This window comes from Erithacus rubecula (assembly GCF_903797595.1).
Source record: "Erithacus rubecula genome assembly, chromosome: 21".
Lineage (NCBI taxonomy): Eukaryota > Metazoa > Chordata > Aves > Passeriformes > Muscicapidae > Erithacus > Erithacus rubecula.
Window position 1 is genome coordinate 10,232,116 of NC_136673.1, and position 16,339 is coordinate 10,248,454.

At 57.1% G+C, this 16,339-nt stretch overlaps 2 protein-coding genes across 9 annotated transcripts in view; one reads left to right on the forward strand and one right to left on the reverse strand.

Moving 5' to 3' along the window:
* Window positions 1-9,868, forward strand: part of GRIN1 (glutamate ionotropic receptor NMDA type subunit 1) — a gene marked incomplete at its 5' end in the record, with an annotated part of 39,213 nt that extends 29,345 nt beyond the window's left edge. For 2 of the 8 annotated variants that reach the window (XM_079324036.1, XM_079324037.1), the window contains one exon: window positions 8,324-9,868. In XM_079324036.1, the coding sequence (XP_079180162.1) occupies window positions 8,324-8,392 (69 nt within the window). In that variant the 3' untranslated portion in view covers window positions 8,393-9,868. Of the gene's footprint in view, window positions 1-1,361; window positions 1,614-2,351; window positions 2,463-5,256; window positions 6,138-8,323 lie in introns of those variants that run through there. The other 6 variants (XM_079324031.1, XM_079324030.1, XM_079324032.1 and 3 more) reach the window with 6 other exon arrangements.
* Window positions 9,869-12,291: 2,423 nt separating this feature from the next.
* On the reverse strand, window positions 12,292-14,061 carry LRRC26 (leucine rich repeat containing 26; the record flags this gene model as incomplete). The annotated part of the gene is made up of 2 exons (XM_079324572.1): window positions 12,292-12,551; window positions 13,518-14,061. The coding sequence occupies 2 exons, from the start codon at window positions 14,059-14,061 to the stop codon at window positions 12,292-12,294; spliced, it is 804 nt and encodes a 267-aa protein (XP_079180698.1).
* Between the last annotated feature and the right edge of the window lie 2,278 nt (window positions 14,062-16,339).

Here is a 16,339-nt window from a genome sequence, read left to right on the forward strand (position 1 = left end):
CCCAGTGGAGCTTGAGATGGGGACTTTGTTCTGCTGGGGACCATGTGCCAGAGCCACACCTTGCCCTGGCTGAGCAGGCAGTGTCAGCATGGCTCCTTTGCGGGTTCTGCCCTGCTGCCTGGCTCCGGCCACGCTCACCAGCAGATGGGAGGGTCAGCCCACTGCCACTGACCATCCCTGCCCGGTGCTCAGGTGGAGGAATGCTCCAGGGATCGTTTCCATCACCTCCCCTTCCCTGCCTGCTCCGCAGCAGTGTGGTAGCTCTTGCCATACCCAGGACTGACTCCAAAAAGAGGTGGTGCGTGCTCTTGTCCTTTGGAGAAAAGGACATTTCCCCACACAGGAGCCAGCAGTGCTGGTCCCTGGCAGTGCCAAGGCTCCCTTGGTCTCCTTTCATGGGGCTGTTGCTCTCCCAGGCTCCTCCCTCTCCTGGACCATCTCTCTGCTGCTCAGGCAGGGAAGCCCAGGAAAGTCAGAGGTGCCTGGAAGGTGACACTGAGCCATGGGCACGTCCGTGGGCCACCATCCTCACATTTCCCTTCCCCTGCTGCTTTTGGGGCTGAGCCCCACTGTGCCCCTGACCCCAGTGTAGGGCAGCTGCAGGCTCTGAGTTATGCGGGCTGGTTTTTCCCTCGGGGAAGCACAGCGGCGTTCCAAGAGCAAGAGTCCCTTTAGGTGACTAAAGGACACTGCCGCTGGGAGCAGAGCAGCAAACAAAGAGAGAGGAGGAGGCTGGGACCCCACGAGGAGCCCGCCAGGCCCGGGGAGCAGCGCTGGCTGGGGCTGTGGGGGGGCTGCCCGGGTGGAAGCGGCTGCCCGAGAGCAGCGAGGGGAGCACGAGGCCGGGCTGCTGCATCCGGAGAGCTCGCTGGGTTCAGTTCACCGGAAAGAGTCTCGGAAAAGCCATTTCTCAATTTTTTTTCTCCTTTTTTTCCTTTTTTTTCCTTTGCTTCCAAAAAGCAGCAGCACCGAGGGGGTTAAGGCTGCTGGGACAGAGCACACTAGTCGCACTGCCATTTTTCACTTGCCAACCTTCTAGAAAATACTGCACTGGGTCCTTGGGCAGAGTCTGTGGGACTGTGAGCAAAGCATGCTGCCCTGTGGGGGTAAACAGCCTCATGGTAAAGAGCCGTTTGACATTGTAAGACTTTTCCACAGGAGGAAACGTCAGAGCACTAGTATCTGGTACATTGCTAGAAGGTAGGCAAGTGGAAAGATTTATTTGTTAAAACAAACAAACAAAAATAATGGTTTTTGGGATCACAGTTTTGCCATGGCTATTTCCTGAGATGCCATGGAAGAAAAAGACATTTCATTCCATTCATCTTGCTTTCCTTTCCGTTTGTGCATGTCCGCAAAAGAGAGAACTGAGAAGGAGGAGCAAATGTATCCCCGAGCATGCTCTACGCACCAGCGGGATACATTTTGGTTACCCCCGTGCGGTAGCAGAGCCAGACCTGGTCTCTCCGTCCCCCGTCGGAAAGGTCACACTCATTGGCACGAAAGCAATTGGGGAGGACTCGCTGCCAGCGCCCGGCGCCGAGCGCGGCTGGGCCCCCCGGCCCGCGGCCCCCGCACCATGGCGGCTGGTGCTCCCAGCCTGCGCTAACCAGGTCCGACTCGCTAACTCCAACGCCTACATTTTTCAGTTCTGTTTCTCTTTGAGTTCATCCCGACCCGACGACATCATGGCACTAACGCTTTGCTTCCTCCCTTTCTTTTCCTTTGTATTTTCTTTTTTTACTTTTCTTTTTCTTCCAGTTTCCTTTTTGTTTTTTAGCCTGTTTTACTTTGGAAAACAAACCAAACCACCACCAACAACCACGTTCGGCTTTGCACAACTGCATCATTTGAATTTTTGAACACATTTTTTTTACAGAATATTCATACAATGACTTCTCTTTCAATGCAGTCCTCTCTCTCTCTTGTGGCACTAGGATTCAGCCTCAGAAAAGGCCCTGAGCACTTTTTTTTTTTAGTGGTAGGTGCAGCATCTCACATCTCGGTCCTGCCAGGCTAGCGGTAGAAGCGAGGGGCAGGGCCCCAGGCAGAGCATCCCCAGGAAACGAGGTCAGCTGTGCCGGCCTGGCTGCAGACACCAGGAGAGCAGGGCTACTCCCCAGAGGGGTTCCCAGCGCTCCAGATGCGAGGCCGGCCCCCCGTAGCCGTAGCAGTGTGGTGGCTGTGCCGTAGCCGTGGGTCACGGAGGCCCTTGGAGGACTGGGAGTGGCAGAACACCTCCAGTAGCTTTCTCACCTATATGAAGGCCATGACATGGGGCAGTATTCAAATAGATTTAGAATTTCCAACAACACACTAGAGATCTAATTACTTATACATATTCATTTTAGGATAGAAAAAGTGGTAGAGCAGAACCTGACCCTAAAAAGAAAGCCACTTTTAGGTCCATCACCTCCACCCTGGCCTCCAGCTTCAAGAGACGTAGGTCCTCCAAGGATACGGTAAGAGGAAGAAGAACAATTCTGCCCTCTCTCTTTCTCTCTCTTTCTCTCTTCTGCCATCCCATTGACTGCCACACACCCATCCCGAAGCTGCCAGTGTACATGCATAGCTCATGTTCGTCACCAGTCAGTCAGTCAGTCAGTCAGTCATCCCGTGTACCTGAAAGGATGCTGGGATCCTGGAGGGCAGGCAGGAGGTGGCTTGGAGTCCTGTGATGAGTTGGGAGATGAAAACGAGTTTTTGTTTTGTTTTTTTGTTTTCTTTTTGCCTGGATGATTTCTGATGTTCCTCTCTGTGCTTCGCTCACCTTACCGGTGCTGACCTCTTGAAACTGATGACATTTTTTCTTTTTTTTTTTCTTTTTTTTTTTTTTTTTCTGTTCCTAAATGTTCCTGTACCTGTTTGTCATTGTATGCCTAAAAACAATCACCCCGATTTAATTTGGGCACCGTGTCACCTCACCAAGAGCCATGCGTGTCACACTCTCTACATGTGATTTTTGTTTGTGACAATTAGCATTCGGAATAGTCTTCGCACAGGAGTGACAGCTGTCTCTGGTTATCGTCAGCAGTAATGCAGCTCTAGAAAGGAGATGAAAAGGCTCCAAGGAAGAGGTTGTTAAAGACCCAGCCTTGGTTCAAACTTGAGTTTTCTGCTGCTTTCACATAACCAGAGAATATTTCCAAATTGCTGCCTCTAAAGCCAGCTGTTTCCAAATGTGCAAATGTGTCTGCTCGTGCTGGAGCTTCAGACACTTCAGCGTCAGGTTGGGCTGTTGGTCTGTCGGACTGAGCCGTGTCCCTCTGCATGTCGCCGTCTGTTGTATGACACTCTGCACTGTGGCTACTCTGTTGTCTCGTGTGGCAGCACCTGCTGCGTTTTGCTGCCCGACCTCCTGGCGCGATGGGCTTGCCAAAACCCCCTCCCCGGGGCGACCGGCGGGTTTGTGCCGGGGTTGCTCAGAGCAGGTCCCCGCAGGCTGCCCTGGTGCAGCGGGGACGGGGGGACGGTGGCAGCGCGGGGGAGATGTGGCCCCCGTGGTGGGGTGGCCCATCCCCACCGCAGGCCTGGGCGCCTCGGGGACAGCATGTGGTATCACAGGGGGTCTCGGGGCCACGGCTCTGTATGAGAAATGGAGGAGGCTGCCTTTGACACCAGCGCAGGCTCCATACCAAGAAGCTCCTGGAGCACCCCTGGAATGGGGCCCTGGGGACAGCTGAGCCCTCGGCCGGGCTCTACTGCCACCATCTCACACAAAGTGCTCCTCTCACTGTCACCTCGAAGTCTGGAAGTCATGGGGGAACACCCACGCTCTTCCCACTCATCCTCTGTACCCCACAGGGAGGATGGGCATCCCTGTCATTTCCTGTGCTGCTTCTGTGCTCTCTGGGTGACATCTTGCCCCAGGAATGCCCCCATGTCTGGGGCCCCCTCTCCCCACTGCTGCATCTCCTGAGCAGCTCTGCAGGGAGGTCACAGGATGTGTCTTTGTATCCTGAGCCGTGACTGGGGCAGAGGAGACAGAGATGGGGTGGGTGGTGCAAGAGTGCAAGACTGAGGAGGAGGGACAAGTGGAATGCACAGAAAAAAGAGGGGAGAAAAATTGGCAGAAAGATCTGCATGGGCTGAGTAGACCCCCATGTTCTGTTGTGTTTGAACTACTCCACGATTAGGAAACCAAGGAGTCCTGTCCTGGGAGAGCAGCATCATGATGGTGCCCTGGGCACCTGGGGGAACCAGTGCCACCAGTGAGCAGAGGAGAGGGGGAGAATCCAAGAAAAACAGGGCAGCTGGTGCGTGGCACCCCTGATACCTCCCACATTGCTCCTTCTTCAAGGAAGCATCCTGGTCCTGATCCTGCTCCATGGTGTGGGATCCATCCTAGACCAACCAGCCCACAGCCCTCTCTGCCCCATGCCAGGAGCACCCCAATGCTGACCAGGTCCAGGGCCCACCTGCGCCACAGGCCCTATGGATGGACAATGGAGCTGTTCTCTCCCTGTCTCACACCTGCTGGGGTCCAGCACAGGGCTCCCCACGTTTGGGTCCCAGTCATGCTCTTCCCGGCACATTGCTCATGGGCAAATTGTGGAGGCAGGATGACCCCACTCATCCCAGAAGATGGTCCCCACTTTGGGGGCAGCTGCACGGTCAATTATTCCCCACTGCTCAGAAGCCTGTCACGGTGCTCTGCCTGCCATGGGGTGCTGTGGCTAGGGTCCCAGGACACATTCCCCAGGGAACTGGGCTAGCTGGGTCAAGAACAGGCCAATGAAAAATGGGTTCACCAATAGGGTGAACATCCAAGCCAACGTGGCCAGCCTGGGGACTAGCAGCTATTGCAGGAGGTCCGTGGTGGAGCGAGCTTTGTGGTGATGTCGGGCAGACCTGCTGTTGCTCTGCAGGGTGAGCAGCCAGTGGGAACGGGGTGCTGCCACCAGCTCATGTCACAGCCTGTGCTTGGTGACCTCCACTTGTGTGCAGCAGCCCTGGCTCAGAGACCCCAATGCCCTCCTGCTGGAAGGCCCCATGAGTCCGTAGCATGCTGGGGCACGTTGCCTGGGGTCCTTGTAAAGACGAGAAAGCAGCGAGGAGCTCTGTTTCATGACGCTCAGCAGAGCTGCGGGCCCACACCAGGTCTTAGATGGGCAAGGCTGGAGAGCCTGTGGGGGAAGGCCAGGCTGACCCAGCCCCACGGGCTCTCCTGGCTAGTGAGCGAAAGACGCAGACCTGGCGGCCTTGCTTCTTTCCTTTCCGTTGTCGGGAGTTTTAAAAATGGATTCTGCTCTGCAGCCCTGCAGAATGGTCCCTCAGGAGTGCCAGAGAGACAGGCTGGCACCATGGAGCCAAGACAGCCCTGGGAAGCTTCCACCCCACTCTGAACGTCCTAGCGCCCACCATCACCCGAGCTGCACAGCCTCTCCGCGGCACATCATCCCCACCGCCCCAGGAGGAGATGCATGTGTTCCCCATAGGCAGCTCCTGCAACTCGAGTAGCACTGGCAGAGCTGACGTTGCCATCCATCGCAGCCACCCACGATACTGCAACCCCACAGACGCCATGTGAGACGCATAGACCACACAGACACCTCCGAGCCGGCACATTGCGTTCAGACACGTATCGAGGTGCACAGGTCCCTTAGCCCCCCGCATCGCAGAGCCACACTGCCCGCCCCAGGCACAGCTGACACACGTCCCCTGGCACCGCCCTGCCGCGGGCATGGTGCCAGGGCTGGGCGAGAACCTGGAAAAAGGTCACCTTTTCAGTGAAGGATCATCTGTCCCAAAGCCAAACGCTTCTTGGCTGAGAAAGAGCCTAGTTTTTGGCCCAAAAGAACCAAAAGCAGGTCAAAGACAACTTTTTTTTTTTTTTTTTTTCCCCTAAAGGGAAGTTGATATTTTCTACAGCAAGATCGCATTTAGCTGGAATCCTAATTTTTAATTGAAAAAAAACCACAACAACAAACCAAAATTCTTCCAGAAAATCTTCCACCAGCCAGGGACTACCATTTGAGCCCAGTTAGGTTGAAGTCATTTTTAAAGACATTAAGTTCTTGTCTATATTTTCTTCCTGGTTGTCATTTAAAGTTTTTGGTGCCTTCACTTCACTTCCATACCTTAACATGTTTGAGTCTCTTCTACGGTTAATATTGATTAATTTCTTAGCTTTATAATGTTTTGTTTGGGGATTATTGCACCATCCCTGTAACATAATTTACCCTAAATTACTGATATGTGCTTCTAGCATTACTCCTACTTTATCATAGTTTTGATATGACCGTTTTCTTGCTTTTTTTTTCCTTTTCCTTTTTTATTTTAATTTTAATTTTTATTATTAAAAATTGCATGCATGAACTTTACACAAAAAAAAAAGTAAATGAGAATGTTACCCTGTGATAACTCTGTGATTGGAGGAGATATGCTTTCAAATCAAAAGCCATGCTCTTGTATTTTAATTTTTCTGGCCAGATTGCCCATTTCGCTTGGTTGTTTTAGTGTTTCCCACCCCCAGAGCTGTGCAGAGAGGCCAGAAGGCCCCAGCCTGCCCTGCTTCACCACCACAGCAGCACACGCACACGTGCACCGAGGCACACACACTCACACAGGCACACTCTGCTTCTCCCACTCCCCTCACATCAGGCAGGATGTTTAACAAAGGACCTTTCTTCTACCCATTCATTTTTGTATCTCCAGTTCCTCCTTCTCCTCCATCAGTGAGTCACCAGCCTCTCCCCTTTCCCAGTCACCTCTCCTCCCTGCGGGAGTCAGGCCCCATCCCCTCACACCTCCTGGCAGCTCTGCCATGGAAACACTGCATCGAGCTGGAATCCAAACTTTTGGAGGAGGGGGTGGCTACATCCGATTTTGGGAGAGAGGGGTGTTTTTTGCTGGGCTGATGAATAGCCACAAAAAGCTCCCCCAGGGTGGCAGTGTGACATCAGGATGGCCTCGGCCACTCTCTGTGCCCACAGGTGATGGCCAAGCTGTTGCCCCTTAGCAAGGCAAGCCCATGGTCAGGAATTGCCAGGGGCTCCATTGGGATCTTAGCCAGTGCCTGAGTGGCAGGGTGATCCCGTGACAGGCTCCCTGGGTGTCAGCACATCCCAGCACGGCATTGGAGAGACGGGAGCACACTGGCTCCTGGTCCTGCCCCAGCAGCTCCTACCAAGGGGTCCCGGGAAGCACAAAGCTGGGCTGGGCAGGGCAGCCCCAAGGACCCTGTGCAATGCTCAGGGAGTGGCAGGAGGCAGGAGGAGGAGGCAGGGCGTGCAGCACACAGGGTAGCCACAGTGCCAGACCTGCCGGCAGCGCCGCGAAGGCCACGGCCACCATCGACCAAATCTGTCACCGAGGAGCCCCCCTGGAGCCCCTCAAAACATCAGCCCTCCTGGGCAGGGTGGTGCAAGGGCTGGGAAATGTCACTGGAGATGGTCTGTGCTGCAGTACATGAGACCCACAGAGACCCTTTCCTGCCCTGGCACCGGATTAGGAGCCCAGAGAGCAGCACAGGATGCTCTGGGCCACCCGCTCCCACAGCAGGGCTGGACAGAGCTTCCAGGTCAGGGTTTGTAGTTAGGAAAATGGAGCTGGGAGAGGAAGGGAGTATGGAAGGAGGAAGAGAGGAAATAACTGCCCAGCTGTAAATTCCTGCCTGGGGAGGAAGGACCTTTTTTTCTTGCCCATTGATGGATATTTCTGCTCTCCCCCCTACTTGTTGATGGGTCTGCAGCAGGGGATGGCTCTCCCATGGCCTTTCCCATGCCAAGCCCTCCCATCTGCAAGGAGCTCAGAACCCCAAATCCAGGCCACATCCCCAACATAGGCTGTATTTTCACATTAGCAATCAATGTCACACTATCACAATTCAACCACACCACACATCTCACCTGCATGAAAGGATACTCACGGGCAGGGTCATTCAAGCAAGGAGGTGAAATGCCCTGGCCTCAAAGCACAGCTTGATCTGGCACCAGAGAGGTGCCAAAACCCAGTCAGACCCTCCAAACACAGGTTCAGGCGTGGGCTGGGCTGATGAGTCACAGGCTTTGTTTTGTAGCCCTCCCAGAGCAGAGGGCCTGGCTCAGCGGGTGACGTGGCAGCCACGCTCTGCAGAAGCTGCACCGTGCTCCTGGGTGTCCCCTCTGCCCAGCTCCAGGGTGCTTAGAGAGCGTCTGCAACGACCTCTGCACAAGCATGGATGGTGCTGGAAAGGGGACCTCAGCCAGCAGCAGCTCTCAGGGCGTTGCTTCACCCCCAAGAGATATCCTGTAGGGACACATGGGATGGAAGTCGCAGCGGGGACAAGTGCCAGAACTGCCTAACACTTCTTTCTCCTTGTCTGTCTATTTGTGTGTTGCAGCAGTATCACCCCACCGACATAACTGGCCAGCTCAACCTCTCCGACCCCTCAGTCAGCACTGTGGTGTGACCTTCTCCCCGAGGGCCATCAGTCCTTGCCCAACACAGTAGGAAGGCACAGCCAGGACTGCCTTTCAAGGGACACTGATGGGTTCTTCCGGGTGAGATGGGAGGAAAGCATCCTTCATCCATACACAGTGACTCCATTGTATATCTCCCTCCCTTCCTAGGCCTGCTGCCATGCTCGTGCCCCTGGAAGCACGGCAGGACCAGGACAAGGTTTGGACTTCACTGTACAGAGACAATTGCTTTCAAACAGTGCCACGATAATCAGAATTGCCACTGACTGGCTCCGTGCAAGGGGAAAGGACTGCAGAAGGCACACGGTGCCTGCTCTCCCATGGTAGCAGGGAAGAGCTGGTTCCACGCCACAAACGTGCTCAACAGGCTGCAGCCTTCTGAGCACACACGGATGTGTGCTCCACGTCTCCCACCGCCTGGAGGGTCCCAGCAGGCAGCTCCTGGTGCGGCAGGCTGGGCACACGTTCCTGCCGCAGGGGCTGGAAGATGTGCACTATGCTCCTCGCAGGAAATGGAACCTCTTCCCCTCCCTGCCATCGGCCCGTGGCTTGGCTCGGTTCCTGTCCGTGGTCCGGCTGCAGCAGCAGAGCTCCCGCCTGCAGCCCACACCCCTGTGCTCATCGCGGTACTCCGGAGCCCACCGAGGGCTGCCAGCCAAGACCCCGGCTCCCACCTCTCCTGCACAGAACACATCCCCAGGACCTGGCCACGGCCAGCATGTAGCACTCACACAGCAGCTCTCCTGGCCAGGAATTCTCCACGGGAAATGGCTCTGGATGGTTGCACTGACCTCTACCCCAGCTCCACACTGCCTCAGCACCAGCAATGCAAGGAGAGATGCTACTGGCTGGTCACGGCTCGCTGCGGTGCCGCAGCGGTCAAGCCAGCCTGTCTGCACTGTCGGGACACCACGGGCGGCACCGGCGGCTCCCCTGACACCCCCACCTGCAGTTCAAGCTTGCCAGCAGCTCCCGCCGCAGCCCTGAAGTCCCAGCTCACGGCGGTGTCCATCCGCCTGAACCTGGAGATGTGGAAAGCAGATCCCAGTTCGGGAGAAGGAAACCGAACGACCCATCCCTCTGCTGCCCTCCTCCCCCCGAGCCCACCCTGTGCACCCTCCCCTGGGCCGGCAGTGGGGGGAGGCAGCGGCCCCGAGGGTGAGCAGCGCACGGGCAGCATCACATCCCGTCTCCTGCCCGCACGGAAAACTCACCCGCAGCGTGGCACCCAGCCCCGGCGGCACGAACTGCCTTCCCCTGGCCCAGGCTGCCCCCGCGGGCAGGATTTTCACATGGCAGCTGAGGTCTGTGAGCATCGTCCCACTGACTGCTGTGGCTCCATCAAGTTCATCTAGCTCCAGCTGAGAAATCGGACCCATTCTACTTTATACGTCAATGTTACATTAATACCACGTTTTTGCAAGAGCTCAGTAAAGTCTAGACTGGATCATGAAGTGGTTTATTCCAGAGTTGTGTGCCTCTTTCTGTCTCTGACTTCTGGCAAAGCTGGCAGGGAGTGAATCAGAGCCAAGCCTGTGGCAGGGTCTGCAGGCAGTGGAGGGAGAGGAGGGGATGGAGAAAGCAGCAGGGAGAAAGGCCAGGGACTATAGAGGAGACTGGGAGGGAAAGGGCATCCCCATTCTGGGATACTCAGATGACAGAAAGCCTGGACAGCCAGGATGGGGCACAGGCCTTGCAGGGAGAGGATGGGGACAGTCTGGAGCTGTCCAAACACCAGAACCATGGCAGCTGGCCTGTCCCACCTCCATCCTAGGGAAAACAGTCCCCTGCCACTGCTGGGCTCCCCATCTCCTGGGAGCCAGTGTGGGGCCTGGCCAGTGAGGCCAGCCTTGGCAAGAGGGGATGGACTGCAGTGATGAAGGCATTGAGGAAGTCCCCACACATCAGCCCATCCATAGTGAGATCCATCAAGTGATCTCCAAAATAGGAAGGTCTCCCAAGGATGAAGGAGCATCACCCATCCACAGCACCTTCCCCATGTGCTGAGACCTCCAGTCCAGTCTCCATGGGCTCAGGATGGTCTGAGGGAAGGAGCAGGGCTCAGGTGGCCATGCAGAATGACAAACAAGGTCCTAGCTCCAAATGGGAAGCCCAGGCCTTCTTGGGAACAACTGAACACTCTCTAGAGAGGGTCTGGGAGAACTGGGATTGCTCCTGGAAAAGGCAAGACAACGATGCTGGCAGAGCTCCTGCAGCCCTCCCAGGTGCAGGGCTGGCAGCACTGGAGCAGATGCTGCCTTCAGCAGCTCCCTGCAGACCCTCCCCTCAACAGAGGAGGAAGTAGGAATCTGGCCATGTGGCAGCACATGGGGCTAGTTTCTCCCTTAAAAATAAAAATGGAAGCAACCCACCACTGAGGTGACATTCACTTTATTTCTGTGTGATTTACTGAACCCTTGCCAAGAGCCCACCAAATGATGCACTGACTCCTGCCACATCCCTGCAGGTCCCAGCTCTTAGATGGGCAGGAGATGGTGTGAACAAGGCTGGTGGTCACAGCATCACATTGTGGTTCTGATCATCTTGCAGTGGGTAAGGGACCAGGCCAAAAAGGGCTGATCTTTCTCCTTGAAAGTTGTTTTTGTCACCCCAGCTTGTGGCTTTCTCCTGGAGCACAGCTCCAGATCCTTCCAGGCCATCTCCCAGCACACTCACTCAGCATTTCCAGCAGCATTTCCACAGGAAAGGGAAGGAGGCAGCAGGGCAGGGAGGTGCAAGGGCAGCCCCAGCCCTGATTTGTGGGTGATGGGAAGTGAAGCAGCAGCCAGGGCTGCTATAAAGGGCCCCTCTAAAGGGCTGTTTGTCCCCACTCTCAACACTGAGCTAGCCCTATATCTTGGCTTGAGATGAGCTGTAGCCTAGGGAAAAGCTACTGAGGGAAAAACCACTGTAGCCTCACCCATCCTTTGGCAGCTCCTCTGCCAAACCACATCAGTGGCAGCTCAAAGCTCTCCCTGGCCCTCACCCTGAACTTCAGCCTCACCCTAGGCCTTAGTTGCTGGCTGAGCCTTCTCAGCACCAACATTCCCAACTCAATGGAAAAAAACTATCAAAAGGAGCTTTTTGCAACCAGTCCTGTCCTTGGGCAGCACACTAAAAGGCCTGGGATGGTCTGGCAGCCCCATGAAGGCTTTGGAATGCTCCAAACCACCCAGAGATCTTCAGGGCCACCAAAAGGCACACAGAGAGCTCAGGGGTACACTAAAAGAAAAACAATGCCTGCCAGGACACAGAAGCCAAACATGGCATTTGGGTAAAGGAAACACCAAGCCAAGGAGTTCTGAGGGCAGAGAAAAAAGCACTGAGGCTGCTGGGGTCACTGAAGGCAGTCAGAAGGTGCAGGGGGCACCAAAAGGCCCAAGGAGCAAACTGAAAGGCACACAGAGGCTCCTGGGCTGCACCTGAAGGCAAATGGTGACTCCTGAGGCGGCCAGAAAGGCACCAAGAGGAATGTGATGTGTCCTGGGATGCACACAGGGACTCCCAGGCTGCACCTAAAGGCACAGTGAGGCATGAGGGGCATCCTAAATGCACACTGAGGGGACTGGGCAGCACAGGGGGCAGGACAAGGGATGAAGGATCACCTGGATGCCCCAGGAGGGGGATATGCAGATCTAAAGGTGGCTTTGGGGAACCTCCCAAAACTGAGAGCATTTGTGGTCAGGCTGCAGGGAGCTGAGCTGGAGGCTGCTCCCCCCTGCAGAGGCAGCTTGGCACCATCCTGGGGGATTCTGAGGAAACCCAAGGCGATTCCAGGAACAGAACCTCATCTGGTCCCCAGGGACGAGTCTGCAGCAGGTGGGTGCAGGCAGCTGGAGAGGGCATGGATGGGCACAGCCTGGGCAGGGCAGAGCTGGGCTGAGCCCCCTCAGTGCACCCTGCAGACACGGGGTCTCCTCCAGCAGTGGGACTCCCGGCGCAGGCTGTGCCACAACACCACCAGCGAGCCCAGGAAGGTGCAGAAGAAGATGCTGGCGATGAAGGAGAAGGGTCCAATGATGAAGAAGGAGATGTAGTGCTCGGGGGACATCAAGGTGTCCTGGCACTGCCTGAAGGACTCATCACCAAAGGCCATGATGGGATACTGGTTCAGCTGCTCCGGAATTCTGCAGAGGAGCAAACTCTTCTCTGGAAGAGAAAAGCAGTGCTGGAGGGCACACTGGGCAGCTGGGAAAGGCAGAGGCCAGACAGGGAGGATGGCAGGTCTGCATGGGACAGGTGGCACCAGGGCAGGAGGACAGGGGCCAGAGTCACCAACATCACCTGTGTCAAGCTACGAAGAGGAGGAAAGGTGAGGTTCAGGACTCACCTGTGTGGGATGGGATGGGATGGGATGGGATGGGATGGGATGGGATGGGATGGGATGGGATGGGATGGGATGGGATGGGATGGGATGTGGGCACAGTTCTGGAGGGAGCACAGGAAGATGGGTTTGGGACAGAATGGCAGGTAGGCCAGACAAGGGGGAGGGACTAGCTCCCAGAAGACAAATGTGGGGAGAAGTGAGCATCCAGCCTGGAGACACCACAGAGGATTCCACCCAGCACAAGTGCAGTCACACCTCTGAGCTGGAAGCAAGCAGGAGACAGCAGCAATGGTGAGAGAGACTTTGCTGGCAGAGCTGTCTTTCAATGGGGCTCGTGGGGGAAGAAATGCAGGATCAGAATTGGGTTCATGAAGGCTTTGGGGAAGGGGCTGAAGGCACTGAATCCTGGATGGGCCAGCAGTGATGTGCACCCTGACACACAGGCTCCACTTGCCCCCTCAGGTGCCATGTGGCAGGACTGGTGCCACTGCTGGGGACAGTGCTGGGCACCTGTCACTGGGACACTGCCCAGCCCTCCTTTTCAGGCAATCCCTGCTGGTGACCAGAACCCAAATGTGGGCACCAGCTGAGACCCAGGGGTGTATCCACCCAAGCAGACACAGCAGCTGGCATGACCTCAGGCCGGGTTCTGGGCAACGCCACCCCAAGGGCACTGACCACCCAAGCCCTGAGCCAGCCAGCAGCCCGGGTGCTGGGCCCTGCCTCAGCCCTGGCAGCCAGCACGGAATGGGCAGGGGGCGTGGGGACGCGTCCCTCTGGGCACTCACCTCGTACTTTGTCCCTGTTGCGGCTGAGCCAGCGCCAGAGGGGCAGGATGCTGCAGCTGCACACCCAGGGGTTGTCCTGCAGGAGAAGTGCCTGGAGCTGGGGCAAGGCGCCCGGCACCCCTGGCTCCAGCTCCCCCAGCCTGTTGCTGCCCAGGTTGAGCTTGGCCAGGCTGGAGAGGGGCAGGAAGGTCTCGGGGGTCAGCACGGTGAGGTGGTTGTGGCTGAGGTCCAGCTCCCGCAGCGCCCCGAGCCCCAGCAGCGCCCGGCTGTGGATCAGCTCCAGGCGGTTGTGCACCAGGCTGAGCAGCCGCAGCCCCGGCAGCGGAGGGAAGGAGCGCGGCCCCAGCACGGTGATGAAGTTGTAGCCGAGCCACAGGCTGCTGGTGTTGGCCCAGAGGCTCCAGGGCACCTCCCGGAGGCCCCGCTCGCTGCAGTCCGCCTCTCCCGGCAAGCAGCGGCAGGCGGCCGGGCAGGCCGGCGAGGGCGGGGGGCACAGCAGCAGCAGCAGCGCCAGCACGGGGCCGGGCAGCCTGCAGCGCCCCATGGTTGCCCCCCGAGGCACAGAGGGTGCCGGGCTGCCCCCACGGACAGGCTCCCCGGAGCTGCCCGCCGCGCCCAGCCCCTGCCCGCTGCCCTCGGCCGAGCCCCGCGCTGCTGCCTGGAGGAGCCGGGCAGCGCTCGTCTCCCTGCAGCCGCTCGCATTCATTCCGCTGCTCACCCAGCTGCAAACCTGCTCGAGGCTCCGCTCCCGGACCCGGTTTTCCTCGGGGTGGAGCTGCCCTTTTCTCAGTAAATATTTTTGCAGTGATGCTTGCCCTGCAAGGTGTGGAACCATGCCCACGTCCCTCCCTCTGCCAGGCACCGCTCCAGCCAGGTAAGAGCCAGCTCTGCACGGCCTGAGATTAACTGCTTGTGTGTGCTGCAGGCTGGAGAGCTGGAAAGGAGCAAATCCAGATCCATTGCTAAACCTGCATCCTCCCGTGGGCATGCTGCCCCAACAGCCAGGTACAGAGGGGTGTATAGGCCAAGGACCCCCAAAAGTGGCTGGGTTACTGTGAAAAAATGTAACTGGGACAAAATCATGTCATTTGCAGGTCTTGCTCCATCTTACTGCTGTCCCACCATGCCCAGGGATTCTCAGTGGAGAGCTGTGCTGGGAACCACAGCCTACCCTGGTAAGCCTAGCCCCTGTCCAAGCCCTGTCTGTCCCTGGCAGGAGACCCAGCCATGCCAGAATGAGGTGGGATTAGATCCCATGGGCCACCTTCCTCCTTCCCAGAAGGGGGACATGTCTGTGTGCTCATGGAGGATGATGCAGGAACCCCCTGATGAGAAGCATGGCAAAGGTGAGCTCGATGGGCTGCAGCCACCCCAAACTGGTTTGCCCTTCCTTTGGCATGGCAGTGCCAGTTCCATAGGGCTCAAAGTCTGCCTCCACCCTGTTTACACCCACTCTGCTTCAAAGCCACCCAAAGCCCAGCTGCTGAAAGCTGGGGAGGAGAGGTGTCACCTCCCAGTGCCACTGCCCCTGGCAGAGCTCAGTGGGGACTGGGGCACAAGGGGACACAGCTGGCAGCACCTCATCCCACTTACAGCCAGAGTGAGGGCCCAGAGCAGGGACACTGTCCCCACTCAAATCCATCAGGGCCCCAGTGGTCATGGTCCCAAAGCAATCCCTGTCCCTCTGCCCCATGGCAGAGGGGCTGGATGGGCAGCAAGGCAGGGCACAGTTGCACCCCAGGCCAAGGCTAGGATGTTCTCAAATCTGGGACAGAAGCAGCAGGCAGAGGGTTTATTAATAGCATCCAGAGGAGCTTTGGTTTGTTGATCTATCCTGCAGCAAACTCGCTTTGCTGCATTAATCCCCATCTGGAAATAATTCAGAGGAATCCTCCAGCCCAGCCCAGCCCCAGGGCAAGGGCACAAACCCACTGCCATGTGGAGCTGCAGCCCCAGCTCATCCCGCCCACAGCCACAGGCTACATGGAGACCTGGATTTTGAGAGAGTCCAAAATGCTCTTCCTCCCCAGGACCTGCATTGCCCACTGCCTGCATCCATCTGAAATCAGGTGAGAAGTGCAACATTCATGCCAACAACCCAAACCACGATTAAAAGCAAGGTTATTTCCAGTTTTTGTGCACAAAGAGCCCAGGAGGCTGAAAAGCCTGCAAACTCAGCTCCTCTGGCAGCCCCTGGCTGTCACCCTGATGGCACATGGCAGGAGAGGTGTCCCTGACAGGGACATGGCCAGACACCAGCCCATGCTCCTGCCTGGCCCCACTCCTGTTCTCCATCCACATTGCACCTGCTGTAGTGGCAGGCTGGGGACACGTGGGGTCCTGTACCCCAGCACTGTGACCACTGCCCTTTTCCTCATGCTGCCAGTGCTTGGGTCCTCCACTGCCCCTTCTCTGGAGCATGGGGACCCAGAACCCATGCAGGAGGAGCCCAGGTCCCTGTCCCCAGCCAGAGCACCACCCACCCATTTCCTGCTCCCTCTCCAAGATGCCTCTTCCTGAGTTCTGGGCTCCACATGGAACAGGACAGGACAGGCTGCTCTGAGCAGCTGCTCTGCCAGGACAGCTCGGGTGGCTTGTGCCAGCAGAGGAGCCCCCCAGGGCACAGGCCTCAGCACTGGCTCTGCTCTGCCCAAGGTGCCCAAAGGGGGTGCAGCCAGCATGCCAAAAGCATTCCTAGAGTGATGGAAGGGATGATCCCAGTGACTGGCTGGGAGCAGGAGGACATCCACAGAGGAATGAAGGAAGGGTCAAGCCCCCAGAGTGGTTCTGGCGCTGGGGACATGGAATGTGGGACAGAATGC